The 14,333-nt window shown below is 44.1% G+C and overlaps 1 protein-coding gene across 1 annotated transcript in view; it reads left to right on the top strand.

The window, feature by feature from the left end:
- Positions 1 to 14,333, top strand: part of ADCY10 (adenylate cyclase 10) — a 129,967-nt gene that overhangs the window by 42,490 nt on the left and 73,144 nt on the right. Inside the window, 2 exon segments of the mRNA XM_044004605.1 lie at positions 318 to 507; positions 5,546 to 5,601. Of these exon segments, the coding sequence (XP_043860540.1) occupies positions 318 to 507; positions 5,546 to 5,601 (246 nt within the window).

Below are 14,333 nucleotides of genomic sequence, written 5' to 3'. Positions count from 1 at the left end.
AGCCACTTCTCCTTAAAAGGATTGTTTCCCAATGAAATGGTTAAATACCAAGTGTTTCTATAGAGACTTAGGACCTCATAAGGAAAATGGAGGATTTGTCTTGCTATATAATTGGAAGTTGATTATCTGCCCTCTGATATATTGCTATTGCCTGAATAACAGAGCACTTCAGATCTCTAGTTTGTGTATGTATGTGGGGGGGGTTAGGGTGGTGTATGCCAGAAGTCAGAATGGGATTTGGGGGTCATTTGAGAGTGAGGCCACCTTCAGATGTAATGCTTGGTGTTCTGCCCTTTTCTTTCTCTTTCACAACACAGTCATTGGTCAAAAAGTCAACATCGCCGCCCGGATGATGATGTACTACCCCGGCATCGTGACCTGTGACGCCGTGACCTACAGCAACTGCAGCTTTCCCTCCTACTTTTTTAAAGAACTCCCAAAGCAGCATATGAAAGGAGTTGCAGAGCCTGGGCCAGTCTATCAGTGCCTTGGCCTGAATGAGAAAGTGTGAGTGTGACACTGGTTTGGGAGAACGGAGCACGAGAATGTCTCTCCCTTTTCTGAGGCCATTGACAGCCCCCCAGCCAAGAATAAACCATCAGAACACTTCACTTGTCCCTATACTAACCTCAGCTGGTGTCGTTCAGTGGAGCAGAGTTACTTCCCCCAATTTAAGAGTCCTTGGCTGACCCCCTTAATCTGATGCCATCCAACAATTAGCATACATAAGTACACAGGACAGCAAGTGAGGTGTTGGGGAAGATGAGATGAGACTGAAAAGTTGGCTGTCAGCGAGGTTGTATTCCAATGTGGGGCAGGACAGAGCAGGCAGCAGAGTTATCTCTTCCACGTAGCTGGAAGGAGTGGGGCGGCATTAGGGGCAGCCCATGATCTGAAAATCCATGTAAAATTTTTTGGCTCTCCCTACATACTAGAGAAGTCTGAATCTTTTCTTTTTTTTTTTAATGGTGTGTTTACAGTACCTTATTATAAAATTCGGATTGATATTATATAATACTACACATATATTTTATGCATTTCCCTTTTCTTTGTCATCTGCCGGCCCTCACATGTCATCTGTAGCATCCACAAAACTCCCCCAAATTCCCATTTAATTTCTTATGCCAAACCACAATATATTGAAACGGTCATGGGGAAAGTTGCGATGTGGAAGGGATAACTATATAACAGATGAGCAGATAAGTTCATACCTGATGATTTGAGAAAGATGGGGACACTTGGCAGCAATTAGAAAGATCATGAAAGGCTCCTTGAGGTGAGGCCCCAGTGAAAGCCACGGACTCTAAAAGGTGGCAGTGGGAGGGCGAGTCTTTTAAGCATGTGAAATGGGCTGGACAAAGGCAAGAAGACAGATGGAATATGTGAGTTTGGAGAATGGCAAATAGGCCTGTTTGATTGGAAGGTAGAATACTTTTGGGGAGTCGTGTGTGTGTGTGTGTGTGTGTGTGTGTGTGTGTGTGTGTGTGTATGCATGTGTACGCACAATAAACCTAGAAAGGCAGAATACGTTCTGAGGAGAGGCTTTAAATCGTGAACTGAGTTCATACTTTGTCCAGAAGGTAATAGGGAGCTATTAAAAATTCTTGAGAATGGGAGTGAAATGTCTGTCTTCCTCAGTTTCCTTAACTGTATAATGGGGACATTAATAGCACCTACCTCCCTGGACTGTTGGGAAGTCCAATGAGGTAACACTTGCAAAGCATTTAGAACAGCGTCTGGAACACAGGTGCTTACTAAAGGTTGATTCCCTTCCCTTTATTCTATGTCAGACGCTAGGTTAGGCACTAAGGATACAAAAACAGGGAAAAGGGCACCCAGCCCAGTCCCTTCCCTCCAGGAGCACACGTTATAATGGGAGACAACATGTCATTAACTAGGTCCTGTTAAGGCTAAAATTCTAGCTATTCTGTCTAAAATATCTAATGAGTGGTCGCCAATAAATTACAAATCTTAGCAAGAGTTAGGCTTTTAAGCGTTTATTAAGGAGAATAAGAATTTGGTAAAGAGAGAAGAAAAGGCCTAGATTTCTATCTATTAAAGGGAGAGCACATTTCTAGCTCCGCTCTCCACCAGAGTCCAAAGGGAAGAGCGCGAGTCAGAGCACCCAGCTCTTCCTTCTTCCTCCCACTAGCAAACGTCATTTCTTGACGCCAAAGAAAAGACTCCTGGTCTTGCCCTCAAAGACCTTCGCTTCATGGGCGGAACTCTTCTACAGTAAGTGTCCAGCAGGTGGCGTCATTCCAATCGTTACAATCCGTATTAGATACAGACAGAGTAGGTGAAGGGGATCTGCAAAGAGGAGGCATTAGCTGGAGGTGGGGAGGGGAAAGACTAAGAAAGGCCTAGAAGAAGCCAGGAAAACTAAGGCCGAGGTGAAGGAACCAGTTTCTAGTTATGGAGACTTGGCCAGTGCAAAGGCCACAGAAGAGGAGAGTGGGCAACACAATTGAGCAATTGCCCATCAAACAGTGGAAAGCATGGGGAGGAGTAAAGTGTAAGAAGACAAGAAAGGTAGGAGCAGGCCCGGTTGTGAAGGGCTTTCAATGACAGCTAAAGCAGCAAGGTCCTCCGAGAGTGAGACAGGAGGCAGCACGTGCCAGACTTCAAGCCAAATCCCCACCGCTACCACCTTGACCATCACCAACCCTGGGACCCTCAAGGAGACAGCCCAGGACCCTGCACCTAAGAGCCTTGGAAGTGCCAGTATCCCCCCAAACCTTCAGACCTGTTGCCAGTCTAGCCCCTCCAGCTAATATTGAGGGTCAACCATCACAGAGGGAGAAATCCCCCTTCCTCATCTCCACTGGAGCTCTGAGTCACAGCATCCCCTGGACCACTGATCCTGCTTCTAGATCAACCATCAAGGCCATTACCTGGGGAGGTGGATCCTGTGGAGAAGAGTCCAGCCATATCCCCAACTGCCAATCAGTTGCCAACCACAAGCAGGCAAGCCAGCCTAACGGAAGCAATAAGGCTCCCTGAGGGTTTAGAGACAAGAGGCGGTATGCACCAGGCAGGTCAAGCCACCTCCCCCCAGCTTGACCACCATCTCTCTTCAGACCCCTATGGAGACAAGCCAAGACCCTCAACTTACAAACCTTGGGAATATTAATATTTTCAGCATAGCTGCTCTGGCAGGTGCTGCAGATAAAACTTCTGAAGACGCAGAAGAGAAAGTTCTTGCCACCAAAGTCCCTGTCAAATAGTTCCATGTTAGAAATGGATGTGATTTTATCAATGGAGAGGACATTAAACCAGAAGCATGCCCATCTGCTTTGTCACTCCCCCCTAAGCACCATGGGACTTTTCCACCTGCCTAGCAGCCTGCTCTTCACCGCGGAGCAGCTGCAAGCTCATTTTAGGATTCTTTCCTTGAACTGCGAGCTGAATTATCTGGGTCAGATGTCTTGAACTCATTTAAGGGAGTTAGGTTCTCTCTCTCTCTCTCTCTCTCTCTCTCTCTCTCTCTCTCTCTCTCTCTCTCTCTCTCTAACTAAATTTTCACAAACAAATTTGACCATCAATAAAAACTAGCATCAAATAATGAGCAAGCTTACATAATGAGTCCCTTAGTGTTTAACAATGAGGAATCAAACAACTAAACCAAGCACAAACCAGCCAAGAAAAGACTGTTGTTCTATGCCCTTCCCTTCTAGTTCCACCCTCTTTGCCTCTGTTTTCCTTTCCCTTGTCTCAATCACGCTTCATTTAACTCCTCACCTGTCTCTCCTTGGAACTACCACTTCATCCCCCGCCCCCCTTTCCAGTTCTGGAATCATAATCAAATCAACACCTCCATTGGTGCAGGGAGGGATGTATCACTCTCCTCTCCTGTGGCTCCACTCATCATCCCTCTACAACTAAAGTAGCCCTCCCTGACCACTATTTCCCTGATTTCCTTCAGGGTCATAGCTGCTCTCTCCTTATCTCTTCATTTGGGTCAAGGTCCTTATTCAAGTCAAGTCAACAAGTCAATGTTGTTTGTGCTTCCTTACAGAAGAGGACCACACTATCAGGAGGTGATGTCATGACTTACGCTGAAATGAATTTAAGTGAGGGAGGGCTGTGCCAGGTCACCAACCTCACTTTCTCTTCCAGAGCCATCTGGGTCCAGTGACATGATATATATCAGAATGGCTGGAGATGGTCCCAGATATTTAAGGCAATTAGGGTTAAGTGACTTGCCCAGGCTCACACAGCTAGTGAGTGTTTGAGGTGAGATTTGAACTCAGGTCATCCTGACTCCAGGGCCAGTGCTCTTATCTACTGTGTCATCTAGCTACCCCCAACAAGTCAATAAGCATTTATTAGGAGCCTACTAGCTGCCAAGCCCTGAGGATACAAAGAAAGACTAAAGATGGTGCCTGCTCTCATGGAACACATAGGCTAATGGGAGCCACAACATACAAGCAATTATGTGCAAACGAGCTATATACAGGATAAATGGGAGAGAATCAACAGAGCGAAGGTATCGGTATTAAGGGGGATGAGGAAAGGCTTCTTGGCAAGAGGTAAATTTTAGCTGAGAGCTGAAGGAAGCCAGGAAGGACAGCAGAGGCAAAGATGAGGAGCGAGAGAATTCCAGGCTTGGAAATCCCACCCTTCCCACGGATAGATTTCTGTGTCTTCAGTTTTCTTTCATGAATATGTGCTAGGCAGTTGTTAAGTCTGGATCTAATCACCACAGGCCGATCACACAGCTGTGGGGCTGGACCCTGGGGGATGGGTCTAGTTATGTTTCATGTCAGGAGCATGTCCTCGTGTCATTGGCTGTCCTCCACAGGGTCAGTGTCTATAGAGTAGCACACGGTGTAGGGGCCCTTCCCCTGCATTATGGGGTTCTAGTCTCCAGGTTCAAAATCTAGACTCACAGTGGTTTAGGCAGTCAGTCCTTAGTTCCTAGTACAGCAAGCCATTCTGTTTTGATATTGTCTTAAGATTTAAGGGAACGATGGGGTAACAGCATTCCTGAGTCATGGAACAAGCCAAAACAGAAGGGGACCTTAACCTGTGGCAAATTCAGGCCAGAACCCCCCCCCATTTGCACGGCAGGGATACCCTAGAAAAACTCTGAGTCTCTTTTGTTGTTGTGGGGCAATGAGGGTTAAGTGACTTGCCCAGGGTCATACAGCTAGTAAGTGTCAAGTGTCTGAGGCTTGATTTGAACTCAGGTCCTCCTGAATCCAGGGCCATGTTTTATCTACTGCGCCACCTAGCTGCTCTAAAACTTTGAGTCTCTTGAGAGCCAGGAGTTCATGTTCATTGGTCATATGTCAGGTGTTGGGGCTCCCTGGGAGAACAGACACTTATTGTGGCAATCTTGTTTGCTGACCCTCCTGGACCTTCTCTTAGAAAGGAAAGAGACACCCTTCTATCGCATCCCTACCTTCCCGCCATTTTTAGGGTCCTTAATCTACCACCTTCTCAGAGAAGAATAAGCTCTATGCTAAAGTGGGGGCTTTCTAGATGTTAAGACTAAGTAAATAAGCGTTTAGCATCTGATGTGTCCTTTTCTCCCCAATAGAATGTTTGGTATGTCGTCTCTCAGCTGCAACAGACATGAGGATTACCCTCTGCTGGGTAAGTAATGAAACCATGATTTTCCTGAAAGCTGTGATCTCCCTCATACACTCATTTCCTGTGCTCCTGAGTTCACATACACGGACTCCTCCTAGGGGCTATGAAGGCCTTCATTCTAGCAGTTTCTTGGCGTATCCGTCATAATCTGTCTTGAAGACTGTCGCATCCATGCCAGATAAATGTAAAAGTGGAGCAGCATTCTTTTCTAAAAGGTTTTTGTTTTGTTCTTGCCTCGTTTCAGGGTTGAGAAAGACAATCTATGCCTTCTTCCCTTGTGTGTTGGAAAGAATGAATTGATTTCCAAATACGTGGGCTTCCTGAGGGCTCATTCTCCTAGTGGGCTATCACAGTGTTTCCCAGGGAGCCAAAGTCGTCCTCGGGAACCAATGGGCTTCTTCCCAGCCCATACTGCCCGCAGGCTCAAGTCTGGTAGCCTGGGTCTCTTCTCTGGTCAATTCATTGTCCCAAAGCAGAATCCATCCTGTAGAGTCATGGAATATAAAAGGTGTAAGAAAGGATTTAGAGTTGGAGAGGTGACTTATAGCCATCCAGTAGAACCCTCTCATTTTAAAGACAAGAAAACAGAGGCCCAGATAGAGTAAGAGATTTGGCCAAAGTCAGACAGCTGGTGAATGGCTGAGCTGGCACATGAGCCCTTGGTTTCAGACTCTAAGTCTAGGGCACTTTCCACTGTACCATGCTGCCCTCCATGTAGAGGCTTAATTAATGCATTCTAACCTGAATCCTGCTCTACATGTTCCAGCAACAAACTATCCAGTTTCTGGCAGAATTGCAAAATTTCACAGTTGTAAGGACCTCAGAGAACATCTTGCCCAGTCCGTACTTGATCACAAATCCCTTGAACAATATCCCTGACAAATACTCAACCAGCCTCCACTTGAAGGGCCTCCTGGGAGGGAGAGTCCACTCTATCCCCAGTCAAATACTCCATTTGTGGAAACGTTTCAATTTTACAAAGCAGTTCCTGCCATAAAGCCATCATTTTTTTTTTTTTTTTTGGCGGGGCAATGAGGGTTAAGTGACTTGCCCAGGGTCACACAGCTAGTCAAGTGTCTGAGGCCGGATTTGAACTCAGGTCCTCCTGAATCCAGGGCTGGTGCTCTATCCACTCATAAACCCATCTTTCATTTGCTGCCCACTGTAACTAGTTCTGACCTCTGAGCAAAAGAGCATTGACTCAAGACAGAGTATCTGTCTTCAAATCCTGCTTCACTTGTGTGGCATTCAGCAGGTCACAACCTCCTTGTGCTTCAAACTCCCCATCTCTAAAATAAGAGCCGGACTCAGTTGCTTTGAAGGTCCTTTACAGCTCTAGCCCTATGATCTTCTGACTATACCATTATCCTACCAGGATTTAACCTCCTTTTTAAATTTTGTATTTGTTCTGTATATTCATCAACATGTAACATATCTTAATATATATATATATATGTGTGTGTGTGTGTGTGTGTGTGTATGGTTTTAAGAACAGGGAGGGTTTAATTTTTTTGTCTTTACATCCCCACTCCCTAACACAACAGGTGCTTAATAAAATGTTTATTGATGGGTAACTGTTTCTTGATAGATTCTCTGATTCTGATCTCCTTTCTACATGACAGCCCTTGAGATACTCCTATCCAGAGCCCCCAATGTCTTTTCTTCTCCAGGCTAAATATTCCCACTTCATCCAGTCAATATGGTATAGTGAATAGAGTGCTGGACTTGGAATCGGGAAAATCTTGGTTCAAAGCCTGCCTCTGATACTTCTTATCTGTGTGACAAAAGGTAAACTGCTTAACCTTTCTGAGCCTCAGTGCCCTCCTCTGTATAATGGAAATAATTCTATCTGCCTCCCTTGATTATCAGCAAGCATTTTTTCAGTGTGTCCTCTGTTCCAGGTTCTGGAAGCAAAGCCCAAAATGAAGCAGTCCCTCAAGCAGCCTGAAGGGGGCACTCAATCAACATACACAGAAACCAAACATGAAATCATTTCTCAAGGGGAGACACTCTAGCTGGGGGGGGGGGGGGGGCGGATGTGGCCCTCCAAGTGGGCTTTCAGGGAAGCCACGGCTTCTAGGAGTGGGAAGCAGGGAGGCCGTCCCGTCTGCTCATTAGGGAAGCATAGAAGGTGCTCTGCAAGCTTTCAAGCACTATAAAAATGTTCCTATGACACATCGTTGTTCTGTTAGGTCCTGGGAACATGCAGAGTTTGCCCGGTGAAATGCCAGTTCCTTCAGAACAAGCCTCCCTCGCTTTTCTGTTTGTCTCCCTAGTATTTAGTGCTGAGCCTCAAACACCGTTGATGCTTGATAAATGCTCATTGATTATTAATTGGTTGATTCTAGCCTATTGGGAACTTCTTGGATCCTGGCTCTGTCAGTCAATGTGTTCATTATCCCTTCAAGCTTAATGTTACCTACAAATGCAATAGGTGGTTAACTCAATGACTAAAAAAAAAAAGTTAAATAATATAGGACCCAAGGACTTTCCACTAGAGATTTCCCTCTAAGCTGACATCAGCTGACTAATCACTTCTCTTTGGGTCTATTCATTCAACTAGTTCTAAATCCATAGCTCATGAGCCCCCAAGGATATGTTTACCATTAATACTCGGCCAGATGGCAACGAAAAAGCATTTAATGAAATGACTTAAGAAAAGTAGCCTATGCAGGTTGACTGGACTTGACTGACTTGACTCATATCTAGTTATTTATAAGATATCTCTCCCTCCCAGTAGACTGTAAGCTCCTTGAGAGCAAAAACTGTCTTTTGCCTTTTTTTTAATCCTCAGAGCATGGTGCTGTGCCTGGCCCACAGTAGGTAATAAATAAATGATTGCTTACTTGACTTTGACAACTGAGATTGCAGGTGTAATATTCTAGACAGGATTGACACTTGTAAACAAATAGAATTTTCTTTTCACACATGATAGACACTTCAATTAGGCTGACCAAAGGACACAATTTGTCTCCTCATCTATAACAATCAATTTTCCTTTGTCACAGGACCAAGAACAAACAGTTCTGGTGTAATGCACTTGTCTTCAATGTTAACAAATGTGCTTTCAAATGTCACTTACAGATTGCCTATACCTACACTATAGGTTATTTTAGTTTAGGTGTGCACAAAGTCTTTATACAACCCCATATAAGGCCCTGGACTTGTAGAACCACAACATTTTAGAGTTGAAAAGACCCTCAGGCCATTTAGCCTTACCTGTACCTGAAAAGGAATCTCACTAACATCTCTAAGGAGAGGTTATCCAGTCTCCACTTAAACACCTCCAGGGGAGGGAAGCTCAGTATCTTCCCAAGCCCTCTTATTCCAATTTTGGAACTTTCTAATTGCTAGGTAGTCACCCAGACCCACAGAACCTCAGAGCTGGGTGGGACCTGAGAGCATATAGTCCAACCTGTGCCTGAACAAGAATACATTCTTCATTTAAACAGTCCTTCAGCCTTCTCTTGAAGATTTGTAGTTAAGGAGAAATAACTCACTTTTTTCCAAAGGCAACCACTGAATGGTTTTAATTGTTAGGAAACCTTCCTCATAGCATGCCTCAGCCTACCTCTTTGCAATATTAATTCCCTTTTTGCTCCTGGTTCTGCCCTCTGAGGCCAAGGAGACCAAGACAGTTAACTTGTCTCTTCTGGATCTTCTCATCTGGATTTTAAAATCTACAGTTCCTGCCATAATGCCAAGGTGCCTTTGTTTTGCTTGGGGCTCCCTCTAAGACTTTTGGCCTAGACAGAGTAGCAGAGTGAGTGTTCCCAAGAATGTCATCTACTTCTCCTGTGCTGACAGAGGGAAAGGCAAATGGCTCTTGAGTATTTTATCCACTCATGAATGGTTCCCCCAAAGGGTATGGTGTCTCCTTTGGTCCCTTTATCATACTGACTGTCTTCCTCTGGATTCTGCCCCACTTGCCCATCTCTTTGTTAAAATATGTCACCTAGAACCAAGTGTGGTCCTCCAGATGAGTTCTGGCCAGAGCTCCCACCCTCCTACCCCTTGAGACTCTGCCTCTCACTGCAGCCTACAATCCCATTAGCTTTTCTGGCTGCATTGATGACTTGTGATAATTAGGATAATAGCTAGCATTTGCAAGGCATCGTACATGTTATTTCATTTCATCATCACAACAACCCTGTGAAGGAGGTGCTATTATTATCTTTCTATTACAGGTGAGGAAACCAAGGTAGAGGGAAGATGAACAACTTGCCCAGGCTTACACAGCTCCTAAGTGCATGAAGCAGGATTCAAATTCAGGTCTTCCTGACTCCAAGTCTAGCTCTCTGTTCACTGAGCCACCTAGCATGCAATCCACTAAACCCCCCACGGGGGTCTTTTTTTTTAGAGCAACTTCTATTTAGGCATGCTTCTTCCATCATGTATTTCTGAAGCTGTTTTATTTTTTTTAAATCCAGTGTACAACCTTGAGTTTATTACTGTTAAATTGCACCTTCAATTTTGCCCAGCATTCTATCTTTTTTAAATACTTATGGCTTCATTTGTAAATGTTTCCTTCCTCCTCAAATTATCTTATATTTTGTTATCCGTGTACATGCTGCCTCTCTCTTTGTAGAGACCATTTTGTTTTCTTGTCTTTCAATCCAGACTCTAACAAAGTGCCTTGCACTTCATCAAGGTGCTCAAAGTGTCCAATGTAACGTGTTAGTCTCTATCCAAGATTGGTGTAATCTGCAAATTTGATAAACACTCCAATGATACCTTTAAGTCATTGATAACAATATTAAATGGTACAAGATCATAGATTTCGTGTTGGAAAAGACCCTGGGGCCCTTCATTTTACAGATGAGGAAGTTAAGGTTGAAGCAGGTTAAGACACTTGTCGGGGGTCAGGTAGCTAATAAGTCTCTGAAGCAGGATTTGAACTCAGGTCTCCTGGGCTGTCGAAGTCCCCTACTCCATCCACTGTCCCACCTGCAACACTCCTAACAAGTGATCATCTTGGCCTTTCCTTAAAGACCTCCTCCAGAAATGGCATAGAACCATTAGTAAATATTCTTTGGGTTTGTCCATTCAACCAGTTCCAAAGCAACCTAACTATGATCGTGTGGTCCATGCTTCTCTACACAGAGAGCATAAGAGATTTTGTCAAGTGCTTTGTTGAAATCTAAGAATTAAGCCTATAGCATTTCCATGATCCACTGGTCTAGCAATCCTATCAGGAAAGAAAATGAGGTCAGTCTGACATGGAGTGTTCTTGGTGATGCTGGCTCTTTGTGCTCACCATTTTATTTTTGAGATTTTCCTCACCCTCCCTTTAATAATATATTTTATAATTTTGCTAGGAATTGAAGACAAGCTCGCTGACCTATAGCTTACAGACTCCATTCTCTTATCTCTCTCAAAAATCAGGATATTTCAACGAGTAGGGAAGGGGGTGGAGAGATGAAGAGATTTGGGAACTGAAAATAAAACAAAATAAAATAAAATCATCTTTTTTAAAATCAGGACATTTATAGCTAGGAGGTACGGTGGATAGACTGAATCAAGCTGGGAACCTAGAGTGAGGAAGAACTGGGGTCCCTTAAAAGCTTTGTGCCTCTGGGAAAGTCACTTGACTACTGCCTGCCTCAGTTTCCTCACCTGTAAAATGGGAGTAATAATTGAACTTACCTTCTGAGGTTGTGAGGATCAAATGAGGCTCCTGCCACTTAGTAGGCAGTAAATGCTTACTCTGCCTCCCATTCCCTGCCTTCCCCTCTCCTAACATGAGAAGTCTTCCTATCCCTTCTTTGATCCTCTTTTCTTCAACCAAGCTAAGATACAAAAACCCCCACAGACTTCTCCAAATAGACTCTCTCTCCATGCCTCTAACATCTTTTACCTGTGGAGTTTATTTCTAAATTAATGTAAGACTTTATTATTTTTAAATGTCATCTCAATGGATATAACTGTGTTCTAGCTTGCCAAGTTCTCTTCGAGTCTGGACTCGGCCATTTTTGCTAGCCATCGTCTAGCCCACGTCCCTCTGTCTTTCCCACAAGGAAGGCATGAGAGACTTGGCTAGTACAATGACTTGCCTTGGGGGCCAAAGACCTTCACTGATCCCTGTCCTTCAGTGGCCTTCAGTGTTTGCCCCATGTTCAGCTGCTCTGGCTCCTCAATAGTGGGAAGAAGGTTCTCAGTGTCTTCATTGTGCCCCTACCTGATTTCTCAGGAACAATTCTATTTTGGGTTCTAGCCTAGAGTGACCTCCCCAGCAGGGGAAGAGGAGAAAAATGGTACTTGGAGCACAAAAAAGAATCAGATATGGAACAGTTTTATTCCCCACACAGAAATGGGAATGCTAAGTAATTAAGAATCATAGGATAATTGCAATCAGTTGAGATGCTAAGATGCTAGCCTCCTTGGGAACTTTGCAAGAGGGCTCCTTGTTAACTATTTTACATTTTCATCTCTGCTGAGGGAGAACAGACCAATCAGAGCCATGTGGTCTTTTTTTTTCCTTTCTGGCCATTTCTCCCTGAGCTACTCCTTCTCTTTCAGCCAATCAGCCTCTGCCTCTCCCACTGCAGCTGTTGTCACTGGCAACTGTTAGTGTAACTGATACCCCACTGCTCTGGTGCCCGGGAAGGGAGGGGAAGATGCCAGCTGCTTTTTGAGTTCCCAGAAGGCCCACTACCAAAAGAAGAGAGCTGTAAACAGGATGCAGCCCCATCCCCACACGTGCTTAGGAGGTCATGCAACTTCAGGGAGGGTTGCTGGGAAGAATACTCTGGAGCTCTCAGCATCAATCATCCTTGCTCCTCAAGGCTGAGGTGGAAAGAGAAGCCAGAGTGGCTGGAACTGCTCCATGAGCATATTATATATACAGAGTTCCAGCTCAGCAGCCAATTAAAAGTGTCTTCATTGAAGACAGGAAGTTTCCAGAGTTGATCTGTGCACATTATGAAGTGGAGGAAGGGGGTAGGGTGATAACCCAGTTAGATGCTTTGCTAAAATCTAGATAAACTATCCATATTATTACCCTGATCTAGAAGTCTTGGTAACCTAGCCAAAAAGGAAATGATCTTTTTGTTTGACGTGGCCCGGTCTTTATGGAATGGTGTTTTCTTTCTCTGTGGCCATTGCTTTCTTTTCTAAATGATCCTAGAATTTCATCAGGCATTGGAGTCAAGCTCATGATCCTTTAGTTTAAAGATTCAATTTCCTTCAGTCTTTTGAAAATTGGGGTAACTTTTGCCCTTCTTGAATCCCATAGTATTTATCTTGTTCTCGTGCCCCAGCTGTCACATCTACCAGGTTTTTTGATATCCCGAGGTGCCCTTCTTCTGGGATAGGTGACTTGAACTCACGAAGAGCAGGTAGGTGATCTCTTACCATCTCCTTACCTATCTTTGGTACCAAATCCTTAGTAGTTATTTTTATTCTGTCCTTTCTAGGGTAAAATCATTCTCCTTGACAGAGGAAACAGAGCACAATTGTCATGAGGGAAACTGGTTCTGGATATCCCTCTATTAAAGAATTAACTCTTGCACAAATTCCAATCAGAGATAATTAATAAAGTTTCTATTTGACACAAGGGAATGTGGCCAGAAGGAGAGTTGAAGACTTAACCTCTCAGGGAGGAGAAGATTTAAGACATTTTTCCTCCATGAGCCAGAGGGAAGAGAATGCCTTTATAGAGGATAGATTTGGAGGGGGGGGGTAGACTTGAAACTGAAAAGTTACAGCCTTTGTGGGTAGGGATTCTTGAAACAGTTGGTATCACCATCCTGGTCCTGGTCAGGTAGGAAGCACACCTGATTATCATTTGGCTTTCTGCTATTAACTTTAAAGGCCCCCTTAACAAGTAGTTTTGTTTTCCACAGGAAAAGCATCCTTAGTCTGTCCTAGATCCACCACACCCTTATCAAGTGGTTTTGTTCTTTCAAGGGAAAAGCTTCCTTTGATTAATCCTAGGCCTACTGCATCACTGATTTTGCTTCTCACAGGGAGAGCCCTTTCTAATTGATTCTAGGCCCCTGTCACAATGAGTTGAACGACTGTCTAATTTTTTACTTTCCATTGTCTGCCATTATCTCATTGTCTCTGAGCAATACCCTTGATCCTCCTTTGAGTCTGCTCCTTTCCCTAATATAACTTAAAACAAAAACACAACATCACACAAACCTGTGTGTGTGTGTGTGTGTGTGTGTGTGTGTGCGCGCGCATTCTTAGCTTTCTTCTTGACAGCCACAGTTCATCATAAGCTCTGGCAGTTTGAAATGATTATTCAGAGTTTGTTCCAATCTCTTAAATTCATCTTCTTTTACCTACCTTTGCTTCCATCATCTTACATGTCTTTGAAAAAACGTTTCTGGGGGAAGCTAGGTGGTGCAGTGAATAAGGCATTAGCCCTGGATTCAGGAGGACCTGAGTTCAAATCTGGCCTCAGACACTTTACACGTTCTAGCTGTGTGACTCTGGGCAAGTCACTTGACCCTCATTGCCCCACAAAAAAAAACCCAAAAACGTTTCTAATTTTTACCTTTTGCTTAACTTTGTCTTTAAACTTTGCTTATCTTTGTCTTTAAAACAAACTTAAATCAAGCAATGAATTCTCTGTCCACAAGACTCTTTGGGAGACTTCTCTCTGTCCCTTTAAAAATCGGTTGGAACATTAGAGTCTGTGCAGGGAATAGTGTGAATGCCATGAATTGCATGCATGTAACATCCATCACTGGAAGAATATTGCACAATCAAGGTGGGGATGAGAGGCA

Source organism: Dromiciops gliroides, chromosome 4 (assembly GCF_019393635.1).
Source record: "Dromiciops gliroides isolate mDroGli1 chromosome 4, mDroGli1.pri, whole genome shotgun sequence".
Lineage (NCBI taxonomy): Eukaryota > Metazoa > Chordata > Mammalia > Microbiotheria > Microbiotheriidae > Dromiciops > Dromiciops gliroides.
Note: the sequence above shows the minus strand (reverse complement) of the source record. Positions and strands in the feature narration are given on the sequence as shown.